The sequence below is a fragment of the Agelaius tricolor genome, unplaced genomic scaffold (assembly GCF_023055355.1).
Source record: "Agelaius tricolor isolate 1412-34295 unplaced genomic scaffold, bAgeTri1.0.p SCAF_11, whole genome shotgun sequence".
In the NCBI taxonomy this organism is placed as follows: domain Eukaryota; kingdom Metazoa; phylum Chordata; class Aves; order Passeriformes; family Icteridae; genus Agelaius; species Agelaius tricolor.
In genome coordinates this window covers 14220890-14236452 of record NW_027269271.1, presented here as the reverse complement: position 1 = coordinate 14236452, position 15563 = coordinate 14220890, and the positions used below count along the sequence as shown (strand labels likewise).

Here is a 15563-nt window from a genome sequence, read left to right as displayed (position 1 = left end):
GACCTCCTCTCATTCTTGCTGCTATAAAAAATCCTGCAGACCGTGACACACTAAGCTGTATGAAGCATCTGCATTTTCCAGGCCCTTGGCATCCTCACAGAAAAATCAGCTACAATTATAAATTAGCTGTGATAACTTTAACAGAATTTCAGTGCAGTGCAGTCAGTGCAGACACAACAATATCATCAAATTGCCCAAATCTTCCCTATCATTCAGCTCCTATATAAATATTCTTACAGTGTTAGAAACTGATTAGCCCTGAGTCAGCTTTGTGCTACTTCACACTTTTATAGCTGTACCTGTGGGAAAAACATTGGGACACATTGCCAGTATTTGATACATGAAAATATATTTGTCCATTTATTTTAAAGGGACTTTTCCTGGGGACATTTTCTTTTCCACCCCACTGAAAGAGAAATCACGAGAACTATCTTCTCAATAGTTCCAACACCAATAGTGCCAATGCCAAATCTGAGTAAAGACAACAGAGGCCCAAAGGGAGCCTGAGACCCTGAAAATGTACCAAGCTGTTGCATGGCTGCTAACAGAGACAGAACTGCTGTAAAATGACCAGATGGATCACATGCCTTCTTCAGTCTGTGTCTTTGAAATCTCTCCATCTCTGTAGATGTTTGAAATACACACTACTTAAGTATGAAGGTGCAAGTCGGAGCATGCTGGACATGGCGTGTTTCAGTGTATGCAGCACAGACTGATTTTATTTGTACTGCAAACTAGAGCAAAAGATCCACTGATTTTATCCCCCAGCAGCTTCTGCTTCGCACGCGCACTTCTGCTGCATTCCTGAGGGCATTCCGCCCTTCTGCCTCCAGCTGCACAGCACCATGGACATGACTCATTCCAACACCAGTGGAAACAAGTGCAAACTGCTATGACTAACTGTGCCATGACCTGCAGCTCACACAGGAACAGCAGGGACTCCAGTAATTAAAACTCCAGAAGAGAGCCAACGTACTTTTCCTTGGATTAAATAAAATCTCAATCCTATTTGTTCAGAATGCCCCAGCAGAGATAATGTTGCAGCAATTTACATTTACCACTTCAATCTGGATCCCTCTAACTTGCTCCAGTTAACCTATTGCAGCAGAAAAATCTACACCATTTTTTCTACCTCTTCCAGAAGAATTTCTCTTTCTGCACCATACACAGTACCAGTCTCTACAACCTGGTCAAAAGCTTAGACTAGCCATCTCCATTCTTTTTCCTTTATTTTCCTTAACATTTAGGCCTACCAAAGACAAAACTCTGTCCTTCAAAGCCCTTCTTAAATCTTTTATCCCAAGACCTATTCTATGAAAGTAATGGTCGGGCAGCAAGACTATTGCTTATCCAAAACAGACACTAAGTACAAACTGGATTATATATGTGCTGTTGCCTTTATGTATGTGCTGTTGACTTATATCTTCAGCTGGCAATTCTTTACAGTGAGTGCTTCAGTTGCTGTACAGTTATCCTGAATCCAGTGCCACTAAATTTTAAGTGTTCAAAATCAATATAACCTTACTAAATGAAAACGGCATGTTCAAAAAAACCCCACTGACCAACGTTCAGTAGAATCAAGTCTTCATTATTAATCTGAAATGCATCTACATTTTCACAAAGTATGGTTTTCCAACTGGCTCATAGATCTTTCAGGAATGTGTTTTTGGACTGAAGCATAGGAATGCTAATAAAAGATTTTAGCACTGAAGAAGACAATAGTGGGAGGAAGAATGGTCCTCCCTGTCAGTTCCCTCAGCCCACTTAAGAAAGCTCATCACATCAGATGCCTCTCTGCATTGGATATGGCAAGTAAGCATTAGGAATATGCTCCCCTATGTAACATTTAACTACTATTTAGAGCATAAAAGGGACAGAAATGAAACCAAATGCTCACCTATGAACAGGAGGCAGGATGAGGAAGCAATATAGCCCTTGGTACAACTGAATAGGGCACTCCATAACACTTACAAAAGAGACCAGAAAACAGCCGAGGCAGGGAAGGAACTTTGGGTGTGACAGAAGGAGTAATTCAAGAAACTTTCCACCACATATAGTGTCCTCAAGAAACAGCCAGAAAAAAAAAAAAAAGTTTTCAGGAACTTTTTGAAAAACAACACTGACAAATTTTGATAGGGGCTTTGAGGGATTTGGGCTCAAGTTTACCTGGCAAGTTGTTCATTAACAATAAGGTTATGATCCCACAATTAATTTCAAATGATGATACAACTGTGTTCATCCCATAAGGAACTTCAGTTCCTCTGCTCAGAAGCTGAAGGACTGTGATTTAATTCATCTTTAATACTGGAGAGATGGTCTCTCTTTTTGAAACATTTCATCCTGTTTTCCTCATCTCCCTCTCTGAAGATCCCACATGGACAGATTTCCAAAATCCCCATAAAAATCTAGAAGTGAAGCTTGGTTCTGCAGGTCTATGTCCACCAAGCAAAAAAAGGATGTGAGCATCAAATGGGAACAAAGGGGTGAAGTAGAACTTCACAACAGAATAATGTGAACCCAACAATGGCCAGAAGGGCTAAAAAGAAAAGGTAGACAAGCCAAAACAGAACAAAGCCCTGGAGTTAAAGGATAAGAGGATTTGAAACTGAATGTAAGCAGATAACATTAGCTATTCTCTGCTTATCCAACACAGCATTCCTTCTACCACAAACATCTCCCAGCTTTAGTGGGTAGCTCTGCTCCACCTCTGAGACAGCAGAGATCTGTAGGTGCACGTGTGAACAGGACAAACAAGAGAGAGAATGGGAAAATCTGTGACAAAAAGCATGAACTATTGGCAACATCTAAAGAATTCTTCCATTGGAAAAACCTGTGCATGGAAGAAGTCAATGAGATATTCACTACCCCAAATTCAACACACTTGTGTTACTCTTATTAAAGAAACACAACCCCATACAAACATTTTGGCTCAGGTTTTTTTAAAAACAAAACTCATACTAAGAGGTAGTTTCAGGCATTACAACAAAACTGTAACTATTTTTCCTTTCAAAATTCTGTGCATTTATAAAAATTCCTCCCCATCTTATCCTAAAATTTAAAAGGGAACCAAGATACTGGTCTTCTTCCTGGTAATCTTGCAAATATTTTCATACTTGAAGAACTACATTGAATTTTATAAACAAAAAACACCCAGTGTTACTCACTTTACTCCCCACAGGAAACATACAAAATATTTAATTTACTTGATATATTAAAAAATTGTTAAAAATTATTTTTCATTTTCAAAGTGTACATACAGTATTAATATAAAAAAGTAGCACTAATTCAAATTAAAATTATCCAACAAATCATGCTTTCAAAATCACTAGTTAGAAAAAAATAAATGCTGTCCAAATACCCTTTCTCCAAATGCAAAGAAAAGCAGAATTTGCAGCATCTGGGGAAGCAAAACAGTCTGCAAATTCTGACAAGGATAAAGCAAATTCCTGAATAGTGTTCTCCTCACCAAGCACAGCCTTGCCAACTCTTTTCCTTTATAATTCAACTGTCAGTTCAAGGACTTCAGCAGGCCTGATCTATTGTGGTAATACCACTAAGAGAACAGGAACAGTTTCGGGAATGCAGAATTCAGTCATTCATAGCTTTATACTACAAGACTAACACCTTGCCAACTTCCAAATGTTCTGCCCTCCAAGGACAAGCACTGCAGAGAACAGTGAGCCTGCTGTGAAGGCTTCATCACTTTATGCTGATGAAGTTACCCTGTTAGTAGCATCAGTCAAGGTTAAAATTGAACATATTTTTATTTTTTCCTTGAGAGTTACATGAGACAAGTATGTGAGGATCATCCAGCCAAACATGCAGAGCCTTGAAGATCAGGAATTCAGAAGAGAACAGAACATCCTAAACAACCAGATAAACTAATCTACTCTACTCTCTGCTACAGCTGTACAAAGTCCAGTGCTAGATGAGAGCACTTCATCTGAAACAGCTGACATAGAAAAACAAGAGGAAAAAACTCTGCTGACCAGTACTCAAAAAAAGAGACTGAAGTTGAGCTAAATATGCAGTCACACACACTCACCATACTTTCAGAACTACAGAAAATAAGTGAATTCTTTGCACCTGTGTGTAGATAATTAGGGCCAGTCTATAAAATGCACTTTAGCTTACAGGCTATTTATCACATTTTGATCTTTTGCAATAAGGTTCAATGAGCATTGGAAGACAACAAAAGCTACTGGTCTGCCCATTAAGAGCTACTGGTCTGCCCATTTCCTTAGTGAAAGAATCAAGCCAAGAAAAATCTTGTCCTCCATGGCTCCTCACACCTGCCAGATTTATTTTTTTCTAACATGCTTGAACCATGTCAAAAAAACTGATATGGACAATTCATGCTTGATATCTTGGCAGTGCAAAAAAAAGCTGCTATGCCTTGTCTACCTACAAAAATGAATTGCTGGTAGCCACATCAATAAAACCAGTATTGTTGTAAGTATAATCACAATCAGGACTTAGAGCACAGCCAGGAATTTACTGGACTTGAGAACAGAAAATTAAAACAGAAGCAAAGAAGAAAAGATTAAAATTATAGCTCTGTAGTTACAACTCAGCACTTCAAATTCATACACAGTTAAAGTAAAGCTTCAAAAACAGGGGAAAAAAAATTGAATTCTCACCAGTTGGTAGGTCAGGCCCTCTCATGAATAGTGATAAAACAAAGCACCCAGGGCATTTTACATTATTTAGAGAAATGCACAAAGTATTTTGATTCCAAGCCAGTTTGAACAATACAACCCTACTGTTTATCAGTGACTCAATTTTTTAAATGTCTGTATAGACAAAGAATGGAATTTGAACAAAAAACTGTCTTTACAAGTCCCAGCAAATGAAATGGCTATTGCAAAGAGAGCTAGTAAACAGAAATTAAACCAGCACATACTCACAAATGTCCTGTATAATGTGAAACAGCCAGTGTGAATTAATGTCAACTTTGTTTTAAAGCTTTAATTAGCATGAAGACTTAGAGGGATCATTTCTGGCAGACGGTGTGCTTCAACACTTCCTAGGGGTAGGCTCAGCAGAGGAAAACTAGTGATTAAATGCAAATGTGTGGCCACACAGTTTCTCCCAAAATATCCAAAATTCTAAAGAGTCCTACACTACACATACAGGGCAAAGGCAAAATTAACTCATATTTCTTTCTTTCAAATACTAAATTTCTAAGTGGACACTAAGGCTTTTGAAATGCTAAGGGCTTTAAAAAAAGGCATGTAACTCTACAAACTGCACAAAAAAATTAATAAACCTATTTCTAAGATATTGTGTCTGGCTTTGATTTTATTGCTGTGCTAAACTGTCCATCCTAAAATTGACATTAAATTCTTTCAAAGCATCATGGCCATCAACAGCATCAACTTTGTGCAAATCCAGATCCTATTTCTGACCTCTTAACAATTTACAATTTCACACTAGAGCTGTTATTAAACCGAATTTCACTTAATTTTGTCACAAACCCTTTTTATTTCAACAGGAATACAGGCTATTTGCAGGCAATAGAGGAATTACCAATACTGAGAAAGGAGTATCTTTTCTCTTCTTCACAGTCTTTTAACTGATTGTGAAGATCACATCTTTATTAGCCTGACTCACTGACAACACAATGTTGAACCCATCACACCACTTGCATTACTTCTCTCCCCACAAAACGACCTTAGAACCTGTTTGACAGCAGGGTATCAAAGATACATTTCTTTCTCACAGCATTCTGTGATTCTTGTATCTTGCAACAGTACTAACTTCAACTCAAACCTCAACTGGAGAAAAAAAAGTCTTCAGAATTTGCCTCATGCCCCTCTCCTCTTCTTTCCCTGGTGTGTAGTTTGGCTTACCAATAAAGCAACAACTGTCAGCATGAGAGGACAAGAGGAGATGGCCTCAAGTTGCACCAAGGGAGCTTTAGATTATTAGTAACACATTTATTAGGAATTTTTTTCCCACCAGAAGGGTTGTAAAGCATTGTAAAAGACTGCCCAGAGGAGTGGTGGAGTTGCCATTCCTGAAAGTGTGTAAAAAACGTTTGGATATGGCACTTGAGGACATCACTTAGTGCTGAATGTGGAGGTGAGGAGTTTCTGAACAGAGAATACCATAGCTGCCAGCTGACAGACAGTCCAAGAAGCAATCCCTTGCTCTGCTCTCTCTTGCAATCACACTGCCTCATGAAACAGACAGCATGGTATCAATACTGGAATCTGGTTTTGCTCTGGGATATTTGCACGTCTTTGCCCTATTCCATCTTCTTTATAATGTCTCAGAAATTCCTTGCATCTCCACAATGAGATAACATTCAAGTATGTTTGTATCAGAGCCAGTACCAGACCACAGAGATAACTTCTGGTTAACCCAAGACTACCTGAGTACTGTTGACATCCAACTGAAATGGCATAGGTTGTCAAAACGGGCCTTTGACAGCTGCTTTATCACCTCACTCAAACCTACTGTGACAGTGATAATTCTGCATTGCTCTTAGGTCCTGTTTATTTGAGGGACATTTGGCTGCATTAATGAAAAAGCATGAAAATGCCACAAATCTGCTAAACTGTAATGTCACTCATGAAGGACCATAATCAACTGAATCCAGTGGAAATTTTGTGGTTACTGATGGCAGCCACATGACACAGGCCAAAAAAAAGCTACTGGTTCTAGCAACAGATGGGAATTTGAACAATTTTCCTTTAAGTAAAGGTACCATAATACAAGGCAGAGCTAAATAAAGATAACCCATGGACTAGGTCAAAGGGAAATTACAATTAAGCTTTATTTAGGTTTAATTATCAATGTCAGATAATAAAGAACGTTACACACAAGCAGCTTTAGTTTAACATGCTAAAATGAGAATTCTCTTTTAAAAATGAAATTTTTCACTTTCAAGAGTGAATTCTTCTTTAGCTAACAAAACTACCTTTCAAGAACTCAGCTGATTCTAACTCTGGGCATTTAATTATTTCCAAGAGACTCTAAAACTCGTCAGCTTACTCAACGAAGTAAGTACTAACTTACTTGAACTAACTAGCAGAGATGTACATTCACAAATGAAGAAGAGAACACATTCTTACTGCGTTGAAAATTGACAAGATAATTTCTCCTAGTCATCAGAAAAAATTCAGAATCAGAAGAATTCCATTAGGGAATGACCCAGTTCATTATTATTTTCCTATTCTCACCAGTTTGGCTTATTCTTTGTAAATAAAAGAAGCAAATGATGTTTAAAAGCTAGTTCATTAAAAAAAAAAAAAGCTCACAGATCAGTGACAGAGGAGTACTACACCCAGTCAGGTACTTTCTTCTTTTAAAATGAATAGGGTATAGAGAAGAAAGTCTTCTTTTTAGGTGAGAAGAAAGCTTGATCCCATAAAGAACAAGAAAAAAAACATAAGAAAACCACTCTACATACACAACCTTACTCAATTAGAATTCTTGTTCACTCACAAGACTTGAAAACAAAAAAAATACTGTAGTGATGGACACAGCAAGGCTGTAAATCCCAATTCAGAACTTATAATTTGGGTATCTTTTCTCAGCCTTTAACTCCACCAGCCAAGCAACCAAACATTCTCTCATTTCGATGTCTTTAACTGATCCATTGCATTACACTGAATTTTTCTTGTGTTAGCAGGTCATTTTTTTTTCCCATTTTATAGAACTCAATATCAAAACAAAACAAACAAAAAAGGACATTTACAAAATTAATTACTTTTTGTAAGCAATGAAATATCAGTGATGATAATAAGTTCCCAAAAAAAAGAATGGCTAAAAGAGTATGGGTCTTTCTCAAGAACTTTGCATATGTTAACCACAAAGTCAGGCAGGAATAATAAACAGGGATAATTTGTCATTAGCTCAGATTATATTGGGTTCCACTAAGTTTTCATAAAGAAGGCCTACACATAACTCAAGATCTGAGGCAGCTGGAACACCACTCTCCTTTTCCTCAGCCCTCCATCCATATTGCATTGGATACAAATCAAAACCAAGTTTGAACAGTTATGACTTCTTGTTTAAAACTGCTCTGTTACAATGCAAAGGGTCATATCAAAGCAATTCAGTAACTTAAAAAAATTTCCTCCATGGGAATAGTACACACAATATTATACTTTTTAAACATGCAAAGGCAAGACACAGTCATTAAAAATTATTTAGGTCTTCCATCAAGACCGAAATTGAATAGTAGGGAGAAAACCTACCTTAGTTCTAGTTAACAGCTGTACCTATGACTGGGCCTTTAGAGGCCGAGAAGAATATGTAATAATCCCTACATGAGTAACATATGTAAATTAAGGTTTTACAACATACCTGGCATGGAGTTCAGTGCTCTTTCCATTTTCTGGAGGGTACTCTTCTATAACGTCCTGTCCAAAAGGTGGCTGCTGCCATGCTCTGGTGTAAGGCAACGTTCCCACGTGGCTGAACATATCACAGGACCGGGGGGGAACTGTTCCCCTCTTCTTCCTGGGCAGAGTGCCATGGATAGAGATGCCTTGGAAGGAGTTTGAGCGATGCTCAATTGGTGAAGGTTTTGTGGTCAAAAGATCCATGGAAGAAGCTAATGAGAACTGGTGGTTCACTGGGCCGTTTCTGGAAAGACTTGAAAATTTTCCTGCAGCTATCATTTTTGGTTCTGGAAAAACAAAACCAAGATTTCTTACTGTATATCAATCATCAAAGTCCTTAAAGGAAGTTAAATAGCATGACTAACAAAGGTATCTGAAACTGAACTTCTGCTTTGCATTGAGGCAGTCAGATACCTCAAGACCCAGTCATGCTGATGCCAATGCACACCAAGCACACATGTATGTAACTTTATACATGTTAAAACCAAAAAACAACCAGTCTGGACAAACATGCAAGAGCAGGCCACGAGCAATTCCCCATTTTTATCCACCAAGTTCCTCTTTTTTGCTTTTTCACATCCTCTGTAGACTCAGACATCAACTTGAATTACTGACAACAAGCAAAGTTTTGAAAATATTTGTCAAAAAATAAAGGACACTACAACTTGGTTTGGAAGAATATGTTTTTTAACCCAGTAGCTGGCACACTGGGAGGAAAAACCTGTTGCTAAGGCGTCTTGCTCAAGTAATAAATCTAGCAGATAACTGGTCACATATTTCTAACAGGCTGTAAACTAAACGGCTCTACCCAAGAGATAAGGGCAGGAGCAGATTACTGGAATTCTCTTCTTCAGCATGCCCAGCCTGCTGGCTCAAATGGCTGTTGACACAGAGATTTGCAAAGCTGTCAGTCTCTGGTACAATCAATTGCAGTTTGCCATACAGTACAGGTTTTTCTGTAAGTGTGAGCAAAAAGCCTTGTGAGACAAACACTTCAGGCTCATTAACAAATTACAGTTCTGTTCCTCAAAAAATGCTGCCCTGTGCTCAGTTTATAGCGTTGTATTGCAGAAGACAAACTGCTGCCTTATCCTATGTGGCTGTATTAGTCTGCAAAAGCCACCCTGGAACACACCACCAGACCTAAAGGGCAACCAGCCCTGTATTATTTAACCTAGGTGTTCATCAGCCAGGTGCTTCCCATAGAAACTGGAACAGCCACAGATGCTGCAGAGATTGATATGAACTCAGAAAGCAGAAGTGCTTCTGGAAATAACAGTTATGGACAGGGGAATCTGTTCTGACCTCAGTCAAGTTCCATACTGAAAAATAAGATGAGCACCCTGAAGGCCCAGCAGCCTGGCAGTCAGCAGCTCACAGCTGCACAAGAATTCCTCCTGTTTTGGGGAATGCACAGGTGTTGCAAGGAAAACAGAGGTGCCTCTATAGTCCTCCTGCTCCACCTTAGCATCACAGCTACCATCAAAATGTTTCTGCACTGTTACTTCTACTCAGAGGTTATAGTAACAGGCTTAACTTTAACAGTAATGCTAAAGCTGATATCAAAGTATGTAAAATTTCTGCTTTTTCCTATCACTTGTACTGCAGAGATTCACCAGCTGGACAAGGTTTTCAGACTTCAACAACAAATCCTCTCCCAATTCTCCTGTATTGAAAGTACTACAATAAATACTTAGAAATACTTTTTTTTTCTTTTCAATTTGCCAAGCCTCTGTCAGAGCACAGGTACTATGCACTATAGTAAAAAAGTCTCTGGGAAAGCACTTTTGCCTAGGGAGAATCTGTTTGACTCTGGTCACATCTCTTGATGAAAAGAGTAGAAAAGACTTGAGGTGTTGGAAAAGAACTGACATTTTTTTGTCATGCAGATCCAAATAAAATACAAAATCCTAAAGAAACCAAAATACATTCTCACAAAAATTCTGCCATAAATTATCACACTGATGTGTGATCATTTAGTGAAAGACTAAATAATCTCTCCATTTATAATGTGGTTGAAGGACACAGCTTCTGCTAGTTTTGGCAAGTACTAAAAATATCACATAATTATTTTCACAATAATTGCTGTAAAGTTAGTTTTGCATGACAACTGTTCTAAGCAAAAGAACCGGCATAAAGATACGAAGATTTAAAATGCAAATGCTTACTACAAACCTGCAACCTTCTCTAGCTAAAGCAAACTCACTGAGCTTGTTTCTTGTAAATTGAGCTTCGTTATTAGAATAGAACAATATAAATTACCTCTAACAATTGGGGGGAAAAGGCTTCTTATAATTTACACAGTCATTTGAAACTCAACTTTGTGTATTCACTGTAGAAAAGCAAGAAACCCTGTTTATGGACTCTGAAAAACTGGAAGCTAGCTGGCTCATATGGCACAAATGTTGTTGTTCTCCTTTCAAGGCCTGCTGAGAGTCTGTATTTAATTATTGTACTTTCTTATTGGTTTATATAAAGGCCACCCCCAAACCTCTGAATTCAAACTGGTTTAGTTCAGGTTATCCATTGAGAGAGTTCTCCCGCAAGGTTCCCATGGCTATGCTGAAATGAAACACATTGCCTGCAAGCAGGTGGCAAACCCAAGCTGTAATTAATGTAAGCACAGAAAGCTTTGGTTTAATGATGAGTCCACAAGAGGCTTACTGTGACATGAAATTGTCAACCACCTCATGTTTGAGGATCCACAAAGCAAGCTGAGAATTCACTCTCCTAAACCAATCACAAGGTAATTCTTACAGCAACCTGGGTTTCAACCCAACAGTCTGAGAGTTTTCAACAAATTAACGACCCCCTGATGTACAGCATTTTCTATTTCACCCCTACTCCTAAGAAGCCCTTAAGAATCAAAACCAAACTCCCAGAGTTGACCTAACAGTTGCTTCTTTTTAGTAGTACTCACATGACTTACAAATTCAATACCTAATCCTCAAATTCATACCTGAGTACTGTTTTGAGGAATCAAGGTAGAGTTCCACAGTTAGTACAAAAATATCTACACTCAAGAACTTGCAATACATGTAGCCACAAGTATGTGTGCAGCTTTGATAATATTTCTAACAATCCTCCCTACAAAACCTCTTTAAAACCCCCTCAAAAAATCCCAAACAAACAAAAAACCTCATAAAACAAAACCCAAACAAATAAAAACCCAACCCAAACAAAAAACCCCAAACAAAACTGAGAACAACAGGTCTGCTAGCTTCCACCACACATTTATCTGCTTGCCCACGTGCTGGATTATATACTCTTCATAAATATTAACAGAGAACTACAGCAATCAGCTTGGCAACAAAAGCTCCTGCCAAACCATCCATCCAGTTTTCTTTTATTGAATATAAACGCTGGAAAGTGGAAGCCTCTTCAGCTGAAGACTCTGGAATGTCTCAAATACTTTAGTATATAATTCAAAGAATGTTTGACTTTACCAGATATAGAAACCCTGAAAATTTTACTCCCTAAGAGACAGTGTGCCTTGAACATTGGCCATTATGCAACCAACAACAGAAATGGTAGAAATTGTAACAGAACAATGGCTCAAAAGGAACTGAAATTTAACAGTACGCATTCCTATTTGTCAAAATGCAGCAATTAACAAAACAGAACACTTTGGAAGTCATGCAAATTTCTCCTAACTAGGTGATAACAAGATGGACTTGTGCCAATATAATGTAAAAAATGGCAAATTAATTTGTATTGATACATAAAGTGGCACTTCTCTTTCTTCAGTTTATAATTTGGAAGAATAGATGGAACATAATTGTTAGGAGTCACATTGTGAATTCAGAGAAGTTGAAAGCATGAAAGGCTTCCAGGTAACTTCTGGCAGGTTCTGATTTTTTGTTAAGAATGAGGGTGAGCAAATACAAATCAACATGGCATTTAGGATAACAGTAGGAGACTGGACATAAAAGAAAATACATATCTGGTGGACAAGTCCAAACACCTGGGATTTGGTTTCTTCACATCATTGCTCAAAACAAAAATAAACATGAACAATGAAATAAATAACTTTCAGTTCCCTAAAATAACACACTAAATATCCTTCTGCTTGTGCCATCTTTGGGGTGCAAATCCAAATTTTCTGGCTCAGCTTGTGCTCATGAAATCTTTCTGATGTTCACACAGTCTGAGGAAGCGTTCTGATGGTTCAAAGTGACTCAGGTATAGGATTAAGTGCCCCTTCTACAGCACAACATAATACAACTAATGGCAGTGGCTTCTACTTTTCTGTTTCAATATATTGGAGGAAGAGAAGTGAAGGAAAGGGAAATCTTCAGTTCAGCCTCAGAGATGCATGAATGGCATAATAAACATTCCAAGACTGTATATACTAATGCTAGTGGAAACATCATAAAAGGAAACAGAAAAACAATTTCAGAATTCCAAATCAAACTCTCAAGCTATTTCAAAACTCAGAGTTAAAAACTCAGATCTAAATCAGTTTTGGACATTAAAAGACCCACATTTTTCTCACAGTCTTATTGACCTGGCATTTAAGTGATTCCCTTCCAGAGATCAGAATCACTGGAGTTGATACCTGGTGTTATCATACCACCAATCTTTACCATTATATAGGCTATGAAGCCAAAAGGGTTTGAACATGGTTTAAGATATTCACCTGTGTGTTCTCAGGTATTTAAAAGATGGAGTCAACTTTTGTGAAAACTCTATGTACTTTTGCCACGTCAAATCTCCTCACAAATTCCTCCCACCCATCTCCCATCCCTCCCTTGAAATAAGCAACAATAAATTTCAACAAGTGGAAGATCCATTACTCTCTTCTCCCTGCTAAGTTACTTGGCATATTTGCATGCACTATGCAGATGTGCACAGAAAAAAAAAAGAAGGAAGGGAACATTCTTAATGGTGAAGAAAGTCAAGGCCAGGACAAAAAGGCAGATGAATTTCCCCAGAATTTTTTTTTATTTTGTGTGTGCAATAAGAAAATAAGGGAAAAAGAAAAAGCATGACTTAAAAGCCTTTAAAGTGAATATACCATAGGAATAATTACAATCAAAACTGTAGCCATTATAAATGCAACATGGATTTCATGTTTTTGTCTCCCTAGAAGCAGTGTAGCATTCTTCATTATTGTAACAAACAAGAAAGGATTTCTGCTCCCCAAAATGGTTTAGAAGCAGCTATCTGCAACTTGTATTTTCTGCTTTTGTAATGAAAAAGAGAAACTGATGCAGTAGCTTGTCTAGCAAACACGTCACAAGACTTTGAGAAAAATATTAAGGTCCAAGAACCTACAGCCTGTTAAGATACAGAGACATAGATTGAGAAAGCACATGCAGTAGTTCAAAGGCTTTAAGCTACTATCAGAAAAAAACATGAGCCTGTCAAACATCAAACATCCCCACAAGATTAGTCGGCCATTGCTTCCAAAGGGTCTTGAAGTGCTATCACAATGCTCATGCTCTCCCCTCTCTTTATATATGCCACACAATTTCCACCCTCCCCCCATACATCCATGAACAGTATATTTAAAATGTGATTTTTAACTATTATTCTCGTGCAACAGCAAACACACAGCCCAGGATAAATTATTTTTGAAATGCCAAGAAAAAGTGATCATTGAAGATTATCCAATAAGAAGTACAGCTTTCTTCATTTGGCCATGAAATTACCTCTGAAATACAAGTGCCTAATCAGTTAGCTCAGTAATCCTGAACAATATGAAACCTTGACTTGAAATAAACCTTCTCTCCCCATTTTGCTGGCAGAAACAGAGAACTTTACCAAGGTTACAGTCAAATCTAAGAGTTTTTTTAGCCAATGCTTCAAAAATACAACCTTTTGTTCCTTCTCTGGTAAAGGAAGCAATTTATTTTGACTGCTTCTCTGTTCCCACAAAAAAAACCCAAAAAAACCAAAAAAAAACAAAACAACAACAACAAAAAACCACTTTAAATGAAAAACAGCATTACTATTTCGAACTAACACCGCCTTTCAGAAATCACAAATTCGGACGGAAAGAAGTGCTTTTGCGCCCTCTCCTCTTCAAAAGACGGGGGGGGGGGGGGGGGGGAAAAGGACACAGCGTTTCTTTTCTCTCTACTCAGAGAAGTATCTCGGTATCCTGAGTACACACCAGTGTTTTATACCTATTTAACAACTTTCCATGGGACCAATGCCCACAAAACCTAAGCACTTGGATCCAACGTCTCGGTCGTCACTGTCACAGCTATGGCATTTCCAGCAGCCCGCGGGCCAGCCCGGGCAGCCCTGCCCTGCTCCCGGCGCCCCCTGCCCCAACAGCGGTGCGGGGACAGGGGGACACCCGGATACCCGCGCACACTCACACACCAGACCAGCCTGCATCCTCTGCCCGACAGCTCAGCGCTGTCCCCGCAGTTACCGGCTCTGATCGCGGCTGCTCCTCTCCAGGCTTTCTGCGGATCGGCGGGAGCGACTGTCCCGGCCAAGCGCCCTCCGGGCAGCGAGTCCCGCCCGGGCCCCTCCCTCGGGGCCGCGGAACCGGAGCGGGCAGCCGGGCAGCCGCGAGGGGCGGCCGGAGGCCGGACCCGCCACAGCAGCGGTACGGAGCTGCCAGAAAACGAGCCGGGACGTTGTGGGAGAGCCCCAGGTCTGGCCGTGCCGCGGCAGGAGCCGGCGCGTAGCCAGCACCAGCTCGCCCCAAAGAAGCGCAGTTCGCGATTACTTAAGGGTGACTCAACCGGAGCCTTCCTGAGCGCCTTATCGCTCGCTGCCCGGTCCGCGGCAGCCCGGGCGCCGTTCCGTGCCTCGCCCGCCCCACGAGCCCCTCACGGGCGCCCCTCACCTGGGGCGGGAGGCGGCTCCGGCGGCTGCGGGCGCTGCGCAGCCCCGGGCGCTGCGTTCGGGCCCGGCCACACCCTCCGGGCCGCTGGGGCTGCGCCCCCGGCGCACCAGCCCCCCGCGGGCCTTGGCCTCCCCGTGCCCTTTTCCATGGATTTAGCAACTTGGCCTCCATAATTTCGTCTCTCAAATTAGCACTACAGCAAAAATTAACAGTTCGCTAAACCCACCCTGTTCTCGGGCGATTCAGAGCCTATTACGTACTTCACACACACAATTTACTTGCGTTGGTAGGCGCCCCCTCATCCTACCAAGCCGCGCGAAGTTATTTGTGCAACAGGTTGGTGGGATAAAACGCATCTTCTACAACAAAGGGTCAAATAGCTGTACCGATTCTGGAGTTAC

At 39.9% G+C, this 15563-nt stretch overlaps 1 protein-coding gene across 8 annotated transcripts in view; it reads right to left on the bottom strand.

Moving 5' to 3' along the window:
• BCAR3 (BCAR3 adaptor protein, NSP family member) overlaps positions 1–15563 on the bottom strand; it is an 80552-nt gene that overhangs the window by 38835 nt on the left and 26154 nt on the right. For 6 of the 8 annotated variants that reach the window (XM_071436257.1, XM_071436256.1, XM_071436255.1 and 3 more), the window contains one exon: positions 8317–8641. In XM_071436257.1, coding sequence (XP_071292358.1) covers positions 8317–8641 — 325 coding nt within the window. Of the gene's footprint in view, positions 1–8316; positions 8642–14739; positions 15079–15162; positions 15241–15563 lie in introns of those variants that run through there. The other 2 variants (XM_071436261.1, XM_071436262.1) reach the window with 2 other exon arrangements.